At 39.0% G+C, this 23,519-nt stretch overlaps 1 protein-coding gene across 1 annotated transcript in view; it reads right to left on the bottom strand.

Moving 5' to 3' along the window:
• Nucleotides 1-3,486, bottom strand: part of LOC119262336 (death-associated protein) — a 36,089-nt gene extending 32,603 nt beyond the window's left edge. Inside the window, exons 1-2 of the mRNA XM_037533768.1 lie at nt 3,279-3,486; nt 2,441-2,543 (exon numbers count right to left, since the gene is read on the bottom strand). Coding sequence (XP_037389665.1) covers nt 2,441-2,543; nt 3,279-3,333 — 158 coding nt within the window. The 5' untranslated portion in view covers nt 3,334-3,486. The remainder of the gene's footprint in view (nt 1-2,440; nt 2,544-3,278) is intronic.
• Nucleotides 3,487-23,519: the final 20,033 nt, after the last annotated feature.

Below are 23,519 nucleotides of genomic sequence, written 5' to 3'. Positions count from 1 at the left end.
CTCCAACTTGAAAAAGAGCTTCAATACAGAAAAGGCCTTAGACCACAAAAAAAATAAAAATAGGGAAGATGTGGTCATATCCGGCAGTCGTGTGGGGAGGACACACCCTGTTCTACGCCAGCGTTTCCTTCAGCATCACCAAATGAAGAAAAGAAAAAAGAAAAAAACTAAACGCCAGTCAAGTAACAACAGCAGAGCAAACAGAAATAAGTCTTCATTTCATGGTCTCTCGAGGGGCTGAAATATTCATCAAGCTGAATGGCAGCAGCTGGGCAGCACCAACGTTGCTGTGGCTGGAAATGTTCTGGTCGTTTTGGTGTGTCAGAGAGGAAAAAAGCTCTCCTTCGATTGCAAAATGAGCAAGATGGGTTCATTTTTGGAGCTGTGCCACTCAGACACATGCACACTAACACCTGCCTACTACAACCCAGTGAGAACTTATAAAACCTTTTTTTTTTATATAACCTTATAAAAAAAAGAAAAAAGAAAAAAAAAAAAAGAAAAAAATTGGGGGCAGTCGTGGGCTGGAGGTTAGGGAGCTGGCCCTGTGACTGGAAGGTTGCCGGTTCGATCCCCAAGGCCGACAGTTCATGACTGAGGTGTCCTTGAGCAAGACACCTAACCCCCAACTGCTCCCCGGGTGCCGTGGATAGGGCTGCCCACCGCTCCAGGCAAGTGTGCTCACTGCCCCCTAGTGTGTGTGTGTGTGTTCACTAGTGTGTAATGTGGTGTTTCACTTCACGTATGGGTTAAATGCGGAGGTGGAATTTCCCCGGTTGTGGGATCAAAAAAGTATCACTTAACCTAACTTAACTGCACACCTTTGGCTGGGAAACTGCACAATGAGGACCCATTCCACATGTGACAGATTTTTGTTGAGTTGAAATTGAAATTCACAGCCCACATAACTTGTATTAATCCTTAAATGTAATTTTTCCAATTTAATTAGTCATCTGAACAAGTTGGGACTTGTTTAAAAATGGTAGATGTTATTAAGCATTATGAAAATGTATCACAGGCCAGTGGTCACCAACTCTCCCTTCTGGAGTTCTGCTCTCCACACAGAGTTTAGTTCCCATGTGTAATGTTTAATAAGCTGTACTCCAGAAAAACTCCTTGTGTAAGTGCTTTCATGTTCAAATTTGTCTCAAACAGTCTGGCCAGTATCGGCCTGGGCTGCACGTTTTAACTGGACTAAGCTTAGGTGAACAAAGACCTCAGTTGGACTGCAACAATCAATCCACACTGTTGCACAATCATAGCTCAGTTAGACTATCAGTTTCATGTCGACTAATATTGAACCATTTGTGTGCATATAAACGTAGTTTTCATATTATCAGGTGCACTTACCATATGTTGCTGTAGTTCTGCAACTGATTTCTTTCCATAATTTGTTAGCCCCATTACCCCATTCATCAGTGGTCATCATGCCCACAGGACCACGACTGAGGAGATATTATTTGGGTGGATGATCATTCTCAATGACACTGACATGGTAGTGATGTTAATGACTTAATAAGACACAGCAGTGTTACTGGAGTCTTTAAACACCATGTTCACTTACTTCTTACTGCACCTTAAAGACGTAAAAGAAGACCACTCATCTGGTGCTACACAGTTTGTGTTTGTTATCCACTAGTCTTTCATTAATTATCAGTTTCTGGCCACAAGATGCTACTGGCTTTATATTTTTGGTCGATGGACTATTCTCGGTCAAGCTGTTGAAAAACTCCAGTAACACTGCTGTGTATGATGTACTTTGTGAAGTACACACACTTATTAACATGTCAGTACAGTGCTGAGCAAGACTCACCACCCAAATAATACTCTTTAATGGGCCTGTGGGGGTCCTGACCACTGACCACAGACTAACAAATAGACCTTTCAATTTGGGCATCATTCAGTAGTTGGCATTATGCTCATATAAGGAGTTGGATTCTCTATGAAAAAACTGAACGTTACAGGAGCCTCCAAACTACCAGAGAGTCATTAAGAACCAACATGTGAGTTTTGCCACATGTGAGCTTAAACTGCCATGCAATAAACTGACATTATAAGACTGATAACTTCACCAAAACACCCTAAATAAATGAGCAAGCTGTCATATTGTATGTGGTAGTTACGTTGCTTTGGCAGTAGTAGACAACATTTGGAGAGACTAGTGTTATTACATAATAGCGACAATGTTTAGTAGTCGACTTCCTTTATCTGAAAAAAGTAGCTAGAGTGTTCCTGACCACATACCACATGTGACAGCTGATCAAACACGCTGAAATAAATCATATACAAATGGCTTTGATAATAAATCTGCATGGAATGCAAGATTCTTTACCACACCAACAGAGCTGAGACTGATAGAGAGCTAGAAAGACAGAGCGTAAGTGAGAAAGTGCTTCACTTCTGCATGTAGTGAGAAAAGGTCAAAGTCACACTTCCTTACCTACAACTCTCAAACTCTTTACTGTCCTTGTCTTCTTTCCTGTCCGACACCGGATCGCCAGCCGACTGGTGTTTCTGGACTATCCTCATGCCTCCTGCTTTGACTGTTCCAACACAATGAGATAAGAGCATGTTGGCAATGATCTCTAAATGACTCTAGTAATATCTAATGAGCAATCAAAATCACACTAGAGCCCAAAATATCATATTTATTTCACCAATCACTTTTAAGCTATAAACATGTTTTTGACTTACACCAAAGAAGCCTGTTCCCCACATATTCAGTATATCATCAGTCGTGCACTTTAAACAGGACAGGCTGACATGTTGGCAGAGCAGAGTAAACTACAGCACCTTGTTGGAATTTTCCCGTTCCACCTTAAACTGTGCAGCAGTTACATTGGGCGCCTAAGGCTGGCCTGGGCGCCTGAATGTAACTGCTGCACCGTTTAAGGTGGAACGGAAAAATGCGAATACAGCCACGTAGCACCAGCTAAGTCTTATTCTGCAGGCACAATCTGATTATTAACTTACTGACTCACCGCATGAAGTCACAGATACACAGAACTAGCTGACCTAGTGCTCTGAAAACAAATGGCTACGTTAACGTTAGCGAGCCAGCTCCTTCGAGCCTTTGGGCAAATTCACAAAGCAGAGTGTCTTATCAAGTTGCCTGATTTCAGCCAAAAGCGAGCACGGCCCGGTACGAATGGCCCCTAGCTCATCTTCTTCTGGAAAGGCTTAGGTTTTGTGGTTAACTGAGGAATCCTGTGTTCTGCCATCGTACAATTTACAGGAGAAAAACAACAACAGCAGCAGCAGCAGCACTGTGTTAATACCAGCAGGGAGGTGTCCAGCTCGAGTTTCGTGTTTCTCTTTCGGCGGCGATGACATGGCTAATGTGTCGCGTCTCTCACAAAACCGCCAAAGAGCCGCGCGATGGAGAGAATAAACACTTGTTTTCGCGAAGGAAAAAACAGGCAGACTTCACCCGAGTTCGTCAACGTGGCTTTTTCCTGCCCATTGTTTGGCATCGATACGTCATGACGTCCGCACGCGGCTCCAACAAATAGGAGCGGACCGAGAGCCGTGACGTCACTCCACTCCAGTATGGAAAGTCGCAGAGACCAAGATGAGGAATCTGGAAACGGCTCCCGGTCTGTGAGCAGCGGCCCAGCGGCTCAGCGGCGCCCTGGCCCAGCGGCCCAGCGGCTCAGCGGCTCAGCGCTTCGCTGGGAGCCGCAGTGATTCCAGTGAGTCGGAGTCACTCGATTAAACAGCGGCTCACTGCAGCCTAAACACTCAAACAGAGGGTTCTACAGGGGTTCTTTAGTAGAACAAGGGGTTCTATTTAGAACCATGAGTCCTATACTCTTTAAAAAGATGTTTTTCAAGGGTTCTTTAGTGTTGACATGTGACATGTGATGAGTTCTCCCAGTAGTATATATTCTATACTTTATAGTACACTTTATTCTATACTATAGTTTATCCGTCTCCAAGTGCCGTGACGTGCTCTTTTTCTGCATATCTGTTAATTTGAGAAAAAAAAAATAGTATTTTGAGAATAAAGTCGTAATTCTTAGAATAAAATTGGAACATTTCGAGAATAAAGTCATATTTTTAAGTATAAAATTAAAAATGTTAAAAGTATTTTTAAACAAAATGTTAATATTTCAAGAATAAAGTCATGTTGTTAGAATAAAATCATAATATTTAGAGAATAAAGTCATATAATTTTAAGCACAAAATTGTAATAAATCGAAAATAAAGTATTTTTTAGAATAAAATTTTAATATTGTCGAAATTTTACGCTTTTATTCTAAGAAGACGATTTTATTCTCAAAGTATTATGGTTTTCTTCTAAAAATATGATTTTTTTCTCGAAATATTAAACTTTTTCTTGAAATATTTTATTTTAAAGTCTTATTTTATTCTAAAAGTAAGACTTTATCGTCTAAATGATGAATGCTTATTACGCCATCATAATAAATGACCTTAAACTTAAACTCTGGAATGTATAACTGCTAATTTACCCTTTAACCCTGAAGGTTGGAACGCAGACTGCAGGTCACAGCAACACAGACAACAATCTCGCTGAGCTAGTAGCTAACAAAAAGGCAAAGAGAAAGATTTAAGATGGACATCGATCATATAGAGACAAAGGGACTTATTTGCGTTATTTCATTCTCGTTTAAATTTCCCTGTTCCACTTTAAATGGTACAGCAGTTACATTCTGGTGCCTTAGGTGTCATTTAAGGTGGATCCAGGAAATACGAACAAGAATTTGGCGAATGAGAAGTGACTCGAAAAAAGCCGAACGTTAAGAGACATTTTACAAGAAACTGTTCTACTTTTGAGAAAAAGCTTAAAGCTAAGTAAGATTATATTTTTTGGGCCTATACTAGGACATTAGGACATATTGAGACATATTCATAGCAACAATGCTAAAATTGGGTAGAGATCCCTGCCTTATAGTCTCAACAACATTCCCAGCAGCCCAATCTCCATAGCCCCACTGTTTAGGCCAGCATTTGTACTGGGGTAAATTTTCCCATGTCTGTAAATGGGCTATTATTTCATTTAGAGAGCGTGGCTTTCTCTCCATTGTTTTACTTCGATTCCAGTTTGAATAAACAATCCACATTCTTCACAGCTCCTTCCCTGTAGCCCTGTATCTATTCTGCCCATATATCTCCAAACTGCTGCTTCCTTACGTTTGCCTCTCCACCTCTTTGTCTAAAATGATACTTGGCAAGACTTTACAAGACTGCAGCACTTTCTTTATTACCCACCCTTACAACCACTCCAATCCCAATTCCTAATTGCTTTTCTTGTATTTCCCCAATATTCTGCTTTAAACTTGACCCCCCATTGTTACTTTATTAACTCCCTGTCTCTCCATTAGCCGTTCATGTGCCCTTTCTTAAGTAGTGTTCTCTTGTCAGCCTACCATATAGATTTCGGTGTTAAGGTGTTAAGGACAGAGGATTATGAGAAGCATTGACATAAATGATGCCTCAAAGCATCAAAGACAGAGACCCTCAGTCAAAAAGAGGTGGGATGCAGAGCTCTGAAAGCTCTGAAGGAGAAAAGGAGGTCTAATTTTTACTTTCTTGCTCACGATTCTGGATGTGATGATCTACTGACTTTGTTGCCTTCTTTATTTCCCTGAATCGTCCCTTAATTTAAGCCCATTTGCTCTGATGTTGGACTTTCTTGCTGTGTTTGCTAACCTGTACTTGTATATTAATGAGTAGTTCAGTGTGTTAAAAAGTTAACCTTGACAGCCCTTATAAATACTGTATTTTCCAACAAACAATGGTAAAAACATCAATAATTGACCTGTGTTGTTGTAATATTACAGAAGGACATGGTGACTAAACTTTCCCTGATTGAGGCATGACTGCCAGTAACTGACTGAAGTGAGAATTTACAGAAGATTCGATTTCAAAAGCAGACAAAGGCCAGTTAACTTCAAGGCCAATAGGCTTTATTGTCATTTCAGCTATTTACAAGTACATGAAAGGAACCAGCATTCAACACAATAAATAAACGCAGTAGAATAAATACCAAACAGAACACAGGCAGTACACAGCACTGAAGAATATGTTCAGTGGTGTTCTTCTGCTGTTACCGCAACACCATAATAATAGAAGAACCCTTTTCGACAAGGTTCTATATAGAACTGTCTACAGTACATTCATGCGCATTTTCCATCAATCCAAAGAACCCTTTCGTGATGCAAGGAACCCTTTAATCATGCAAAGAGCTCATTGAGTGTTCATGTTTCTGCATAGAACCGTTTTCTTTACTAAAAACCGTTGAAGCACCAACTTTTTAAGAGTGCAGTGAATATTGTTGTCATACTTTGCATTTCTGACCGACTGATTTTGTGCATTTAACAAAAATAATCAATTAGTAGAAATAGAATCACACATTTTAAAAGCTTTATATAAAGTCTGCCTAAATATCCATCTGACTGAGCAAGTCTTTGTATTGTTTGTTGTGATCGTGGGGCAGAAGAGTCGGCCAGACACAATTCACAGACCTGTATAACAGAAATAGACAGTAGGACTTAAACATCTAGCCTGGGCACTGAGTAAAGGTAGGGCCTTAACATGCCCCACAGACAAGTTACTGTAGACGATGTTCAGTTCGGATCTGAATCTGATCTTGTAAATGGGCATTTGGTTAGCACTGTCACACAAAAACTGACTCTCTGTTAAAAGTCACACAATGAAAATTGTAATTTCCCTTTTTAATCTTGTCCCATTAAATGTAACCGTATGAATTTGGCGAAATGATTTGGAACCTTGCCATCCCTCAGCATAGTGACACGAGAAAACAATGATGTTGCACTCTCAAAGCAAGTAATTGCAGCACAAGGTAGAAGGAAGAATTAAGGATAAGCCATACATTCTATGTGTCAAATTAGTATGTACAGATCACTGCTAATGCACCAAAAGACATACGTCTATATGCGTTGTTTGTTGCTCATTGCAGCGATAAAATCTGCAGAGGAAACCTGCAATATTGCCACCTATAGAGAAGACATCTAAGGTGAAGAAGCCTGCAGAACAACAACGTAGAGTGCCGAAACCTGCTGAGAGGAAGCCTGTAGTATTAAATCTTACGGTGATAAAACCTGCAGTGAAGACGTCTGCAGTGCAGAAGCCTGCAGTGTTAAAACCTGTAGAGAAGACGTCTGCAGTGAAACCTGCAGTAACAAAACCCACAATGGCCAAACCTGCTCGAAAGGAGCCTGTAGTCAAAACCTGCATAGAAGTACTTTGCAGTGAACAAGCCTGTAGTGTTAAAACTTACAGTGACAAAACCTGTGCAGAAGAACTCAGCAGCGAAGAAGCCAGGCTTCCTCCCGAGAAGACCCACAGTGGATTGGCTTTGTCTTCTACCCACCAACGTCAATACATCTAAGGAAATGAAAACCATTAAAAACATAGAGCACAGATAAGAGCAATCTGGGAGTTTTAGAGGGGACTCTTCCTTGTCCTTGTTCAAAAATTTAAGAAGTGGTCCCCAAATGTGTCTCATTTCAAGCTCACTCTTGCAAGATCAAGACTGGCTTAAATCTCCTCGATATGATTTTGTGAGAAGTTAGTGTTTTGGCGCTCTGTTCAGTTGATTTGCACAAATGAGATCATTTTTATTAAGGTTTTTTAATTAAGATTTATTTTATTAGTCTTTCCAATGTGTGAGTTTTGATCAGTTTAGCACATCAGCATCAGAGGAGGTTTGTCTTTGTTATCAACATCTGTAGTATGTTCCACACCAAGATAAGAAATCCAACCAGCTCTAACTTTGTTAGTCTGTTTGATCAGACTGCAGGGCCAACATACATTTTGATTAAATAAAAGAGATGAGTATAGTATGTAACCATTGCTGAAGTTTCCTAACACATTATTCTTTCACTGTCTACTTACTTACCCTGCTTTGTTGTTTTTGTGGTGTGACAGAAACCAGTAGATTTATGTATATCTACCCACAGCAACAAAATAGCTAGTAGAATAAGGTCCCATTAATCTCTGCAGTATTATCATTCTGCCTAATTGTCATTGCCAGGGGATCCAGAGCAAGTGAAAATGAGAAGGGAAAGAGACAACCCCATCTGGTCCCTTTCTAAATAGGAAATAATACAAATCCCTTCACATTATTCATCTCTGAAGCCTTCGGGTCAGTATAAAGCAATTTAACAAATATAATGAATGCGTTTCTGAGTTCAAACCCTAGTTTGAGAGAATAATCCAATTTGATCCTGTTGATTGCAGCCTCTGCATCAAGAGAGAATGCCAATATATATGTTACTTTTTTTAGTCTGTCACACTAATTCCAGTGATGTGTCCATAATCAACTGAAGCCCACCAGATCAGGGTGAATGAGCTGTTGTATGCATTTCTCAAGCTACGGTCATCCCACCAGAATTCTAGCATTTTTTATTTATTTATTTATTTTTACATGCTCTTTTTCCTAAACTTCTCTAAATTTCATTAGAAGTGACCTAAATAACAGAAGTAACACTTAATTTGAGGTGGTAATTTTGATGTTACTGAACCATCCCAAGTGTTAGTGGAATACCCTTGCTGTATACTATACTGTACACTCCTATGCGTGATCAAAGACAAGTATTCTGTTTAATACTTAATACTGGACTTAAATTTTAAAATACTCAAGAATAAAATTCAAATGTATCAAAAATTTTTTGATGTGTCTTGTTTTATTTCAATATTTTCCAGTACTAATCATTAACAGTGAAGCATTTAAAGGTAACTGCGATCACCATTCATTTTTGTTAGTTTGTTAGATGCTATGAGGAATTCCATGCAGAATATTCAGGATATACTGTTTCTATTCTATTCCATTTCTAAACATTTAGGGCCCTCAACCAAGCCAATGATATTTTGTAAGTAATGACTTAAATAAATTATAGTATATATGGTATAATATAGTATAAATGATACTTTATTGGTTTTGACTCCAAAAAAAGTTTAATAAATGCAAAAGTAAACATAGTATATAGATGATATTGTAGGTGCACATTAACTTAGAACATGATTTAGTTAGTTAAACCAGAGTTTATATCATCCAAAAGCTGACTGGGAGAAACTAATAACACAGATACTTCCATGAAGACAGGAAGTGAATCAAATAAAAGAACAAAAGGGAAGCTAAATGACCCAGACAAAACACTAAAACACAGAATACTAGTAAAGGATAAAATAAATGCAAGAATAATCTAAAACACAGCAAATCGCAATGAACAGCAGGAAAACAGAAAATAGAAGGGAATATATACAAACAAGGTACAGCTGAAGCAAATGATGACAAGGCAGAGTTACAGACACAACACAGGTGAGGAGCATAACACAAAGGTGGAGTTAGAGAGGAGCATAAAACAAAAACAACAGCACATTGCTGCAGTAATAGTCATAAAAAAAGTTTTCTTTGGTGACTATTTTGTGTTACAACACCCTTCATGTATCCCTCCACCATAAATGGATTAAAATACATGTTAAGCCACAACCTTATGACAAACTATCATGAAACAAAATGTCAGACCTCAAATAGTATAAATCGAACCATTTAATGTTGTAACTTGGTGTTGACGATTTGGCTAATTTTGAATAAGCAGTTGGCATTTTAGGTGATCGTAAATTGTTACTGAAAATGATGTAAAAACAGGTGTTGTCTGGCCAACTGATTTGTTGAGATTTTTTAATTTGGCAGTTTTTGCGGTTTTGTTCGACACTTCTGTTTCAGAGGCATTAAACTTTTCAGACGTCTGGTTCCTATCACCACCACTGTGAACAATTTCTGACTCAGCAAGCTTCTCTAGAATGGGGCTTTTCACACTACACCAAAGCACTCTGACTGACTGTTTACATCTCAAACGTATAATTATGTATAATTTTAGAAAATCAGTGGACTCAACCTTTAACGATCTTCAGCTTTCGGGCAGAGGCCACCAGATTTTGATTTAAAATGTCCTGGTATTTCAAAGAGTTCATGATGCCATGCACCCTAACAAGGTTCCTGGGGCCTTTGGAAGAGAAACAGGCCCACAGCATCACCGATCCTCCCCCACACTTCACAGTGGGCATGAGGCGCTTTTCCACATACTCATCTTTTGTGTTACGCCAGACCCACTTAGAGTGTTTGTTGCCAAAAATCTCTATCTTGGTCTCATCTGACGATGGTCCCAGTTGAAGTCCCAGTATTGCTTAGCGAACTCCAGACGTTTACGTTTGTATTTGTAAGTGAGAAAAGGCTTTTTCCGTGGATGCCTCCCAAACAGCTTGTTGGCATGTAGATAGCACCTGATGGTTGTTATGGAGACGTTGTGACTCCAAGATGCTGCTCTTTGATGCAGTTCAACAGTGAGCTTTTTACTTCTCTTGTGGTGGCAAGATAAACTTGCGTCCTCGTCCAGGCTTGTCTGCCCCTGTTCCAGTTGTTTTAAACTTCTTGATGATTTCTCTGGGGCGGCACGGTGGCGTGGTGGGTAGCGCTGTCGCCTCACAGCGAGGAGGGCCTATGGACCGGGGTCCTCTCTGTGTGGAGTTTGCATGTTCTCCCCGTGTCTGCGTGGGTTTCCTCTGGGTTCTCCGGTTTCCTCCCACAGTCCAAAGACATGCAGCCAGGCCAATTGGACATGCTACATTGCCCCTGGGTGTGAGTGGCTGTCTGCCCTGCGATGGACTGGCAACCTGTCCAGGGTGTATCCTGCCTTCTGCCTGATGACCACTGGGATAGGCTCCAGCAGCCCCCCCCGCGACCGTGAGGGAGAAGCAGCTTAGAAAATGGATGGATAATAACTTCTTAGGAATTTTTTTCTAAATTCACTTTAGTTAAAGGTTACATTTTTCTACAAATTTCAGTGTGAGATTGTGCTTCTGAAGTAAAAATTGCACTTGTTTTAGGGCTTTTAACCCATGTGGTGCCAATAATGGGGTGTTGTGTGTGTGTGTGTGTGTGTGTGTGTGTGTGTGTGTGTGTGTGTGTGTGTGTGTGTGTGTGTGTGTGTGTGTGTGTGTGTATAAAAGGTGGAGAGTTTTTTTCTGTCCTTTGTCACAGATTAATGACACAGTGAAAGTTGTCCAGCCCAGACCTTCGCAAAGGGGAATGCTTCTTCGCTAAGAAGCAAGCCAAAGATTAATTTTCCTGCATGGTGCTTAAAATGTTTTTTCAGGACCACCAAGTGGGCTGGCCTAGAAGAGGCATTTTCGCTTACTGACTGACTGATGAAATTTGTTGGAAAGCGCATGTGTGAGGAGTTGTAGCTAGCCCTCAGTAGTTGGCGGTAATACTTCCTTAATTAGCCTGCTAACTATTTAGTCCAATAGAAGAATACTTGGACACTTCATGCTACACAGTATTAGGTAATTGCAAGCTGTGCAAGCTGAGGGAGCACTAAAGGTTCATTGTCAGCTCTTTTTTTATCTACTTGAACATGTTAAATTGGCATTAGCCAAGAGCGAGCTGCAGGAAAGAAAAGAAAAAATAAAATATATTGTAGCCAACTTAAAGCAGCATTACATGAGAATTGGCATTTTTTTTGCTTTTGGGGTCCCACTATAGGTGCAATATACATTTTACATTTACAACACTGTTACAAATACAAATCATGCTGTGAGCCCCTCTCATCTACATGTGTATTTGTTGATGAGCAGAAATATCTGAATTGTGTGTCACTCAGGCATATAAAAGCTAGAGATTCCACTTGTCACTCGTGAGTGTAATCTATAGTGTCCATACACGTGCATGTGAAGGGGAGTTGGATTGTGCAGCGGATTTGGGATTCGACACAATAATGGCAAAGACAACATCAGAAGAGAAAGAACCATATTGACTTATTACATAATATTACCTCATTTTATTACAGGAGGTTGCAAACTTTCAAAGCTTTTTTTGTGTGAGATTGACAAAGACTGACCAAATCTTTTTGCCATGAGATGAATTTATTACTTTGAATGGTAACTTGAAACAGGACTGAGGTTAGACTGCTTTAGATATTAGATATCTAAACTCTGAGACAGGAACAACACACATAAGGGTACAGTGTATGTTGCAATCCTGTTAGCTGTAAGACAGTCTTGCATCCTCTTTCAGCTACGTTTAAATACCAGTCCCGAGATTTACTCTTTTTTGGTATCTTGCAAGGTCACTCTTACTCTCCCTCGCTTCCACCGACGTCGTCTTTGGTCTCTTCACAGCCTCTGCCAAGATGTCTGTGCTGGGAATACCTAGCAAGCTTCTTCTTATAGCTAGCTGAAGACTCATAGTTGTTGATGTGTGAAGTGGTGTCGTAAAGCGTTACAAAGTTCTTGCAAGAAGTCTCGTGCCCGCTGCTTCAAAGCTACATAGCGCTATAGCAGGTGTTCTGGGCCCGGCGTGTCAATGATATAGATTCTGTTCTCTACATTATAAGTCAGTGTACCATCAAAGTTTTTTTAAGCTGTTATTTTAGGGTAAAACTTTTACATAATGTTGCTTTAGGCACAGAGTAGCAGTTTTATCACTAGGGACAGGCATTTGTTACTCTAATGTTCAAATCTGTAAATGCAAAGCATTTTAATATGAATAAGAAAACTATTTCATTTTACCTTTGTATCTAAAACAGCACACATAGTTAATTTAACTAAGCAGAGGTAAACAGGGAGAGTAGCCTCATTCTTTGCTTTTTAAGTGAGCTTTTAACAAATGGTAGTTAATACTATGTTCCCTGTTTAAAGTGGTACATATTAGACTTTTCACCCACCCAACCCAGCTAACAGTGCTTTACTTTTACTTTCTCACAAGGCTGTAGGTCAAGTGTCCTTAATACTATACCCTACATTTGAAAATCTGGATTACTTTGTAGAATAGAGGGAGCAGAATTTCTGATGGTAGTGAATTTCAGACACTACCTTGTATGGGTTTGCTCATTACTGTGCAACAGCAGATTCCGTCACATATGCACATCATTCCACTATAACAGCTGAATCTGACTGCAGACATCAGAAGAGTTATGAGATTCGAGTAAGAAGAAAAGAAAGGAAAGAAGAGGCAAGAAAAAATCCATAAATATGTGGAAAATAAATCATTAACAGTTAAAAAGCGACACTGTCTTGACTCCCACTGTGTCAATGCTTATTGGAACAATAGTCTTTTATAAATATATATGCAGTCTGATTTATGTCCTCTGCTAGAAACAAAAAACATTTTCTTTACATGATTGTCACAAATGTCGCAAAGCAAAAAAAGGGTCCACCACCGTCTCTAAATGGTCAGAAAGTTTCTTGATCGATCCAAGAGCTGATCAGAAATCCCGAACTTAACCTTCAGTGGAGCAGATCTGATGTGTAGCACGTTTCCACAGTGATGTAGCCCAGTAAAAAGTGATCCACCCTCTTGAGACAGAAAATCCAGAGTTGGCTCAAACTAACCGCAGTAAGCTGGATAAGCAATAAATCCTGCTTTGTGAGACAAGCCCGAGAAATAGTAAAGTAAAACAAGTACAGGCACAAAGACAGCTAAAATGGGAATACGTTACATATAATTAACTATAGGAGGAAATTTCCCTAAATAAGTAAAAAGTCAATTAAATCAATTAATACAATAGTTATAGTGCCTTAGTTCATTTTTCTGGTATTTTTTTATAAACACAACTGTCACCAGTGTCTTAATTTTTCTGTCAATATAACAAAATATGATTAGCGTGAAAATAACAAAAGCAGTGACATGCTTGCTGGGGCCCTAATCCAGTTAATAGGAATAAATGCCCCTGTGGTAAAGTATGTAGTGTACAGGTCACAGTATGGTACTTGGAACACAGTTACTAGTTAAGTAATCTGGTAAGTTTTAAATTCTAAAACTTGTAGTTTTGGGTAAAAAAAAAACAAAGAAAACAAAGTTTTTGATTGTTATAGTAAACAGTTAAGTTAAGTTGGTCACAAAATGTCAGACAGTGGTAATGCAGTTCTTTCTTTTTAACTGTGGTCTTGCATGTGATCAAGCATGGCGAGCAGAGGGGATACAATTGCCTTGTACACCAAATGGTCTTGCTTTTGCTGGATTAGACATGTTGAGACTATGCAGTGGTATAGCCCACATACACAGGCTTAAACGTCTAATTGAATATACACATCCTACAGATGAGTTTCAGTGGAACCTATTATCCTCAGTTTATTGACTCTTGGGCTTATAGCCTTTATAGTGATGTCAGCCTCCATTCTGGCCTACACTCTGGAGATGGGACTGCCGGGTGTTCCCACTGCCAAAGAGACTTGCTGATGGTTGCACTGCTGTGGTATTGTCATCACTGGGGAGTCTACAGTAGCTGACAGCCAGACTGAAGTGTTTCCTCTTGTGGGTACCTAGATGCACATTCTTGGATGTGGCTGCACCACAGATATATAAATAATCACCTGCTGAATATCGGCAGATCCACATTGTTTAATAGTTCAACCTGGGAACACGCAAAGTCAGTAATTCCCACTGCTTATGCCTATGTATGAGTGTAGTTCCAACAATGTAGGAGAGCTTTATCTCTTCAGTCTTTTTTTGTGGATTTAGATGTTTTAGGGATTTTTCAGTTTTCCTTCAGAAAAGTAAAGCATTGCTCTTCTTCTGGGTTTAATGACCATTTTAACATATTCATATTATCATAATCAGTTTGTCTATAGCTATAAGAAATGTTCGATATAATAGAGCATCCTCACACTTACACGTTCTAGCGACAGCCGTTGCTTTTTCTACTGCAAGGAAACTCTACTTTCTCCACGAGAGGGTGCACTTCTGAGTTTTTGACACGATTATGAGGATCGACAAGTAAAATGAGTTGCCAAATATACTTTAGCAACATCTGAAACATGCAGTTATATATTGCCCGTTTCAGTGGAGTGACTGGCCATCTGTTCTCCTGTGACCAAGCGTGAGTGACGAGATAAGTGGCGCAAATGTACCGTCCTACAGTGAACTCATCTCTTTCCTTACATCCTAACAAGCAGCGTTAAATCACATCTGCTCCTCTCAACTAAAGCGTTGTCAAAAAGTCATGTTTTAGTATTAGTGCATTCCATTAGTGCATTAGTGCATAGTCCATCATTGACTGGTCATTGATGTTAAGAAAAGAAACAATTTACCACTTGTAAGCAGACAGCCCAGCACTCGTCACCAGAAATAATCAGTTTTCTTCCTTAAATTATGAATATTACAAAAACTGCAGTCATACTTTTTTCCAGCTGGTAAAAACAGCTCACTAGAAACTTTCTCCCACTGTCCCATGACAGATTTGTGAAATGTTCCACTGTTTGGTGAGTGTTTGTCATGTTCTGACCATAAAGGGTAGTTTAAAACAGCAACTGACCACTCGGGAGAAAAAATTAGCCTTCAAACTTGCAAGAAATAATGATTTGACATTAATCGTGATGTGTATTGATATCAAATGATAAATTATTCATCATGATAAGATTTTTGGCCTGATTGCCCAGTTGAAATGTTTGAAATTTAAGCATGGCTGTGTACTGAATAACACTGTGGAATAGAATATTGCTAGATTCACCCTCAGGTGAGGGAAGTAGCAGGAAAATGCTACTGTTTATCATCCGTGTATCTGATACGGGTTCAATGGTTAAAAAAATCTTCATTATAATTTAAAACAATGCAGTGCCAAGTTGATTTAATATGTTATTAATGCAGCAAAAATTAGTACTTGGAAATAAACATGACTTATTTTAATATTAGCCAGTCAGACTGGTTTCTGTGCAGCTCATGTAAACACTGAACAAAAAACATGTAAAAGCCCATATTTAGTTTTTTTTTTAATTTATCAAAGACAGTCAAAACATATTTTTGTGTTCATTTTTCAGCCCATGTTTATCCCTTAGAATTAAACCGGCTGTTTTGCCACTCTGCCTTATAGACCTGTGTATGTAAATGACCTCTTTTCTGATTGGCTGTGCTGTAAGTATGGTCATGACTTAACTATCTGGTTATTTTAAGTGATGTCACAGTAAATTGGGGCTCCATACTAAGCTGCTGTAGGCTGAATAGACAGATATGTAAATGGATTGTTCCTCACACAACGTTTTTGCATCTTAGTTTCCTTTAATGGACTGTATGAAATGGAGAGGATTGTATGTCTCTACATATTTCAGAAAGTTAGGAAAATGTTTTTTTTTCCATGTTATGGGCATTTTAATACGTTCCTCAAGGTTGCTTCCTCTTAAAGTTTCTTCCTCTTGGTCTTGGGGATTTTTCCCTGGCCACTGTCATGTTGTTCACTGGGGCTTTGGCTGGGATTTTTTTGTAAAGCTGCTTTGTGACACCGCCTGTTGTAAAAAGCACTATATAAATAAACTAGACTAATATGTTAACACCGATGTGACATGTTAGCCAGAAGTTGAAATATTATGTCATTATAATATTTTATATATATATATATATATATATATATATATATATATATATATATATATATAATATTAGCAGTGTGTTATATTTTGCTTTATTCATTTTTACGGTAAAGAAGAAGTGAGTTACAGAGTTGGGACTGTAGGCTTTCCCATTATTATTGGGTTTGTTTTCTTCATATTGAGCTGATATGCTATAACTTTTCTTATAAGTGCCTTGAGGTCTTCCCCCTGTGTCATGTGCTTATCGAAGGCTATCTGCCTGTTTCCCTATCTATCTATCTATCTATCTATCTATCTATCTATCTATCTATCTATCTATCTATCTATCTATCTATCTATCTATCTATCTATCTATCTATCTATCTATCTATCTATCTATCTATCTATCGTACTTTTGTAAATAATTATGTTTCGGCTGCTGTCGGAAGAACATTCACCTTTTTTTTATTCACAAACTGCTTCTGTGCCAAACCCTTTAAGCCTAGAATGTCTAAAGGAAGGAAAAGAGAGGAGCTTCACTTCGTAACGGTATTCGTACGGCTGTGAAATGAATTGCAGTGTTAAAGCGAATACCTGTTTTCATGCCACATTAGCTTATGCTCTCACAATGTGTGGAGACACAAGCAGAACTTTGGAGTCGTTGTCAGTGTGTGAGGGAGATGGAGTTATTAGGTACATATTCTAAATTTAATTTCACCGGCAGGGTGCCAGGAGGAAGAGATGTTGAGAAGGTCTGATGTCGAGACCCAGGGTTTCACCTGTGTTTTGTGGAGTACCTTTTCTCCAAGGACACCAAGATTCAGACAGTAATGAGAGACATGTTGATTTCCAGGTTTTACGTTGCTTCACATGAAAATGATACAGAAGTAATTATGCAACACAGCTAATATGTTGTTTTTATATAGTGCAATATGTAAGTAACTGGGCAGTGACACAGTGTTTGTTGTTTTGAGTGTATGAAGATTCAATTCAGTTGTCAACTTTAATTTCAGATTACTTATTGTACTGTGCAAAAGTCAGAGACCCCCTTCATTTATTTGATTTCCAGGTAAAACGGCCATTAACTACAAGTTATTAATTTTTCAGGAAATATATGTAATAGAATATATATATACGGTAATCCACTTGCACGAGGAAGGAGAATGTCAAAAGACAAAAAGCAAAAAGGCAGGAATTTCCTGAACTGGAGTGCAGAAGTGATTCAAAGATACAGAGAAAATGGGACCCCTAACAACCAGTCAAGGCTTGGTAGACCACCAAAACTGTCCCAATGAGATAAACAGTACTTAAAGCTTACATCTTGGCAACAGAGGAGAAAATCAATCAAACCACTTTTGCTTCAGACCTAAAAACATACAGGTGTTTATGTTCATCCTTCGACTTGGAGAATAAACTCAACGCTGTGGGTCAGAGAGGATATGTAGCTGTTAAGAGGCTCTTACTGAGAAAAGAAAATAGACGAGAACATTCGCAGATTGAACAAAGAGGCTGTTGGTGTTCTTAGAACAATGAACTGACCACCCCAGAGTCCAGACCTCAACGTCATTTAATATGTTTGTGAGTACTTGGATAGTAAGAAGCAGAAAATGCAACTTATAAGACTGAATTTTAGAGGCGTGGCAAAATATTTCTGCAGATTTCTTTGAAAAATTGAATGCAAGTGCTGAAAACACTGAAAACACTGAAAAATATATTACATTCTCTGTTAAATATTTATTTTTGCTTTATTTCCTGAAAAATGAGTAAGTACTATGTAAAAGTCATTTTGACCAAGTTAATTCAATTTTTACTTTTGCACAGTGCTGCATATCTACATTGGTTTAACTGTGTATGAATCACAGCCTTTTATATATAGAGTCAGGGGGCCATATGTAATTTGACAAGTGAGGGATTTTAAATGTCATTTTTTCTGTTTGGTACTTGATTGGTTACGTGGAGTGCGACCCATAGATGTCACCGCATGCCTGGTATTTTGTGGCCATTTTCAATTCCTGCTTTGTTCCTGCAGTTTCAAACTCAAATATGGCTGTGCCATACATGCCCCTGCTTTAGGTTTTTTCTCTCCACTCTTTTCTCATTACATCACTCAGGTACCAGTTAATCTTTGTCTCTGTTCATAAGTCTTTGACCTAGAAATGTAAGGGCTTTTTAAGAAAACTGGCTTGTATGTTCATTCTTGATCTGTCAGTGGTTTGTCTTACTGATTTAAAGCATTTTCTTCTTGGTTAAAAGCATTCTTTGGCAGTGTCCTTCTCTGGTCTTCTCTTGTCTGTCTGGCTGTTTGTTAATATTGTTAATCCCACTGATGGGTTCTGAGTTCTTAGCAATGTATCAAACATTAGATTTTGGCATCATGTTTAGCTCTGTGTCTGGCATTGTCATTTCTTTAGTTTTTATATTGAGAGGCAACAGATGCAAATGCTGCATCTGCAGCCAGCTGTGGACCTTTGTTAGCTCACTTACACAAGAAATAATAATGCACAGCTGGTCAAAAAACAACTAAGGTGCCAGTTGTCAAATTATGCAAATAACCTCACGTTAAACGTGACATGCTGCACTTTAATTTCATATTAATTGTGTCTCTGCTTCATGCTAGTAGAGCCCTGCTTTGTAAAGATGCGCATTGTACCTTTGAGTATTGGTACTAAAACAATGCAAAACATGTATCACACATACCAATTACTAGTACTAATTTATAACTGCAGTATTCATAAGTAGTGCTGGATGATTTCCATGATAAATTTGGTTAATTCTAACGTTTTCACTCAATGTTAGATATACAATAGTCGAGACTGTACAAGTTTACATTACTTGTACTTTAAATTACCAACAAAAACTATTCAGATTTTCAAGACGTGTGAAAAACACATCTTAAATAAAAAAAACTCACAGGTCTGCGCTGACCTCAGCTGCACAAACACTCAAAGATGGAGGTAGGCGGCGCGTCGCAGAGTGAGCTCGTACCAAAGAAAGGTGGAAAGATCAGTTCAGTGGTATGGAACTGGTACAGATTTGAAAAGTCAGATGTTGAACAAACTGACGAATCTGTTCCAGCGCTTACGACGCAAACACCCAGTGGAATGGGAGCAGTTCGTGAAACAGCATGATGAAAAGTGCGGGTTTCCATTGCGGCTGGGAACGTTGTTAAGGCCTTTGTGCACTTCTGGCAAAATTAAGTTCTCGAGAGTTGTGCAAAGCTGAAAGTGCCTTTGCGAGCTTATATTATAAGCTTGCATCCTTTTTGCGGTTACTTGTTGCCTGTCGCGGATGCTAGACGTGACGCTATGATATTTTATGATAGGTTTCATGACTGCTGGAAAAATAGATACTATGGCGACGTTTGAGTTCAGAATCCCGCCACCATTTACGGTGGAATGGGAAAATTCAAACAAGAAGCTGGTGAATAGCAAGCCGACTTCAGCCTCGTTCTCTTGTGAAGCTAAATGTATGATAACCTGTATGTTTTGCTTTGTGCTAATTAGTACTACTGAATAACAGACTTCATATCTTACATTTAGGAAGTAGTCCTTGTTTATTTAACACATCGAGAATCATTAATAAATTTGAAAATAATGTAGATTTTACTTTTTTGCAGGATGGCCCAGCCATATTCTTAAGGCACGGATGTGAATAGACTAAAGAGAACACTGCAGATTGCTGATGTGTGATGCCTGCTGTTAAGTAGTACTGAATGACGTATAATCTAGATGAAATCTAGAAATGAAGAACTTGTAATATGAGCAGCACACCTCTGAAAATATGCTTAATCAGGTTACAGTTACTGCCCTATGCATAATATGAATATAGGAATGCACAGATATGGGAATTCTGGGCCAATGCCGATATCTTACATGTACATATCTTCCCATGCCAATATACACATCTCACATCCCAGCAGTTTAGCTGGTTTTAGCTTTAAAATCAGAGTCTAAAATCTTAGTGAAGGAGTGTGATTGTTTTTGATTAAACTCCAACCTGTCAAAGCAGCTGGCAGCTCAACATCAGTGGCATAATTAAAGTAATTTTCCTGTGTGGAGTCAGATTTACGGTAACTTTGACATTTAAAAAGCTTACACTTACTTTCCAAAGTTTAATTAAGCAGGTAATTGTAATCACCTTATGTCTATGAAAGTAAGGTTACAGTGACTTTCCTAAGTACAATCAAGTTAGTTACAGTTGTTACAGCTTCTTTGTTACACCTAATCAGGTCACTTACTTTCCTGAGCAGAATCAGGTTTGTTACCTTACGTAAGCATAATCAGGTTCCAGGGGTTTTCCTAATAACATAGTCTCTATGGGCCTGGTTACCCCTTACATCAGCATGCATTTTAGGTGATCAGATCACATTCAGGTTTCTCTTGACTGCTGGATGCATTGGGACTAATTTACAGTCAGATCACTCAAACCACATTTTTAAAGTGTTCAGAGACGGATCTTGACCACACTTAACACACACGTAAACCGAATGTGCTTCCGATATCCATATACAATTACAGGAACAGAAGTGCATCTGCTGAATGTTTACTAACAAGCGAGAGAACAAACAAGGAAACTAAAGTTGCCGGAGTCTCACACTCTTGGCCAATGAAAGTGTCCAGGCCAAGCTTGTCCACATGTATCATAACGGGGGAAAGTAAGCCAAAGTAAAACGGAAATGACGTTTGAGGTGATGTGCTTTTTACGTGGGAAAGCAAATTTGGATCTCACGGATGAACAGGGGACACATTTTAGTGAAACATGTATGTAGAAACCGGCCAAAGTCGCTTCTAATAAGATATAGACATGAAACGTGTTAATGCAATGGTACACAGGCTCTGTGACTGATGGTAGTTTTGTCTGGTTTAGGGAGAAAACAGAAAGGTTCCAGCTTCTAATAGGCAAAATGAAGAGGTCAGTATTTTAGAATTGGCAGCTTTGAAACAAGAAGAATGTAATTAGAATGTAATTAGTCGTCTGAAAGTAAAAGATTCTTACTGTTAGCATGTTTAATCATGTAAATACTCATCTGTATGGGACTACTCAGTTTAAGTAATATGGTAATGCTTACACAGAATTTGTATACAGCATTGCGTCTTGGCATCTCTGCTTCCAGTGTGCGGGTCTTTCATTTCCGGAGCCATGGTTCGAAAAGGGAAAAACTAGGCCTTATAATAATATCCTGACTGACAGGAAATGAGCAGATAGAGCTTCTCAAAGGGGCAGAATTTAAGGGCCCTGTAAACTTAATCCCCCAAGTAACGCTTTCCCAGGAGGCCACGGTGGCTGAGAGAGAAAAAAATTCGCCACCTGGGATTTGTGGAGAACTGTGCGGTCTTCTGCAAACGCATTGTGTGCTGATATAAAAACTCCGAATCCTTTGCTGTGAGTACTCTGAATAATAGGTTTCTCCTTTGTGCCTGCTTGGCCATGTGTGGATTGTGAGCCACCTCAAATGGCTTGGAAAAAACCTTGTCGTACATCACGCCGAGCCTGCTGGAGACAAAATATTTAATGCCCTGACACTGGGCTCTCTGCTGAGCTGTGGATTACAAGAGATGTGAGGCTGCCCTCCGCTGGCTCTGGCCCTCAGTTTAGCAGAAGACTCTGTGTGATTGGTGATGCGGGGTGTATGAACACCTGTGGAGTTGTTGCCAGCGATCGCAGCAGGAAAAGTAAGAGTGAGGTTAAAGAACAAAGGGTTGTGGCTACCAGTGGATAAAGACATCACTGCAGTCCGTCATGCTCCATGTAATTAACTTGTACAACAGTTAATGTGATAGTCTAGTGATAGTTTCCCCTTACTTTAACTGTAGTTTAATACCAAAGAGAGGTTTGGCGTCTGACAGTTCATTTTTTTTCTTCTGGACTGGAGCTATCATGGCTAATGTAGCTACCAAGCAATGAAAGCTCATACTCAACCAGTTAGCACTGTGTAAACAGCCTCATGGGACAAAGCAGTAGATTCTTTTTTACGTTTTAAGCTTTTATTATATGTCCGAAATTGGACTTGTGAGATCAGTCTGCTGCCATCGCTATATTTTGCAGAGTATTTGAAAGTGTTCTTGTTTAACATCAAAAGTTATGACATATTATTGCCTTCTATTGGATTGTCATGCTGATGCGAGCGCTTGTAAATTTATTATTATAATGTTGTGAGTGTGGATGAACAAAATTTCATCTCAAAAACCCTGTATCTCCATTTTTGATGTTTTTCAGTTTTTGACATAACTTGAAAATGCCTACTGCTCTTGACATTATATGTAAGTTTCATGACGAATGGCCCAAAATTATTTGGACAAAAAGCCTGGTTCCATTGACACATTAAAAGCAAGTTTTTCTTCTCCTGTAAAGTTACCATTCTGGCATTCCGACAGCAGCGATGTAGGGCTTCTAGCTAGAGATAATAACATTTATTTTTTGTTTTGGCCAACATATGACTTCAACTCAAAAGGAAGGATTTTAATCTCAAACCCAAACTTTAGGAGGTGATGTACATCTGCATCTGTCCATTTGGCCAACAGGGCTGTCAAAAATGGACATTTACATCTAATTAAGAAAATGCTTGTATGCATGTTTAAAGCCCTAGTATGTTTCAAACCGAATAATTAGTAACATTATTATAGAAGACAACTACCAAATATAGAAAAGAACATATCATCATAACTGACCATAAACAGTGGTGGTTCTAGAAAATTTTACCAGGGGTGACAAAGGAGTTTAGACTGGGTAGCAGTATAAAAGTGTGAGTGGGGGAGGTGGGAGGGAGTTTGAACAGTTGTTCCACTGATCGTCAATTCGCCTTTTCTCTGAAAGGTGCAAACACCTACACCGCAGCGAGGTGCAAGCAAATGAAGCGCCAGAAATTCTGGGGTGGCATCTCGGGTGGCCAATCAGCCCTGGCTACTCCGGCCACCCCTTTAAAACGGCGCATGACCATAAACAAAACAGCAGTGATTTGATTTGGCTTGAATTACTTTGGTTTAGGTGTATTTGCAAATGTCCAACAACTTTTTAGCAACTCATCGTGAACAAAAAGTTATGACACACTGATGTTCCAAATGGGGAAGCTTTATAGCACAGGGCCCATGTTTTCAGTGCAGGCCTTCAATATAAGTTGTTTTCAAACATAGAGTAAATCTATATACCTTCATTTGACAACCATATCATGAGTTCTGATCTTTAGAGGTAGA

This window comes from Pygocentrus nattereri, chromosome 24 (genome assembly GCF_015220715.1).
Source record: "Pygocentrus nattereri isolate fPygNat1 chromosome 24, fPygNat1.pri, whole genome shotgun sequence".
NCBI lineage: Eukaryota > Metazoa > Chordata > Actinopteri > Characiformes > Serrasalmidae > Pygocentrus > Pygocentrus nattereri.
This window is presented reverse-complemented; position numbering and strand designations above follow the sequence as displayed.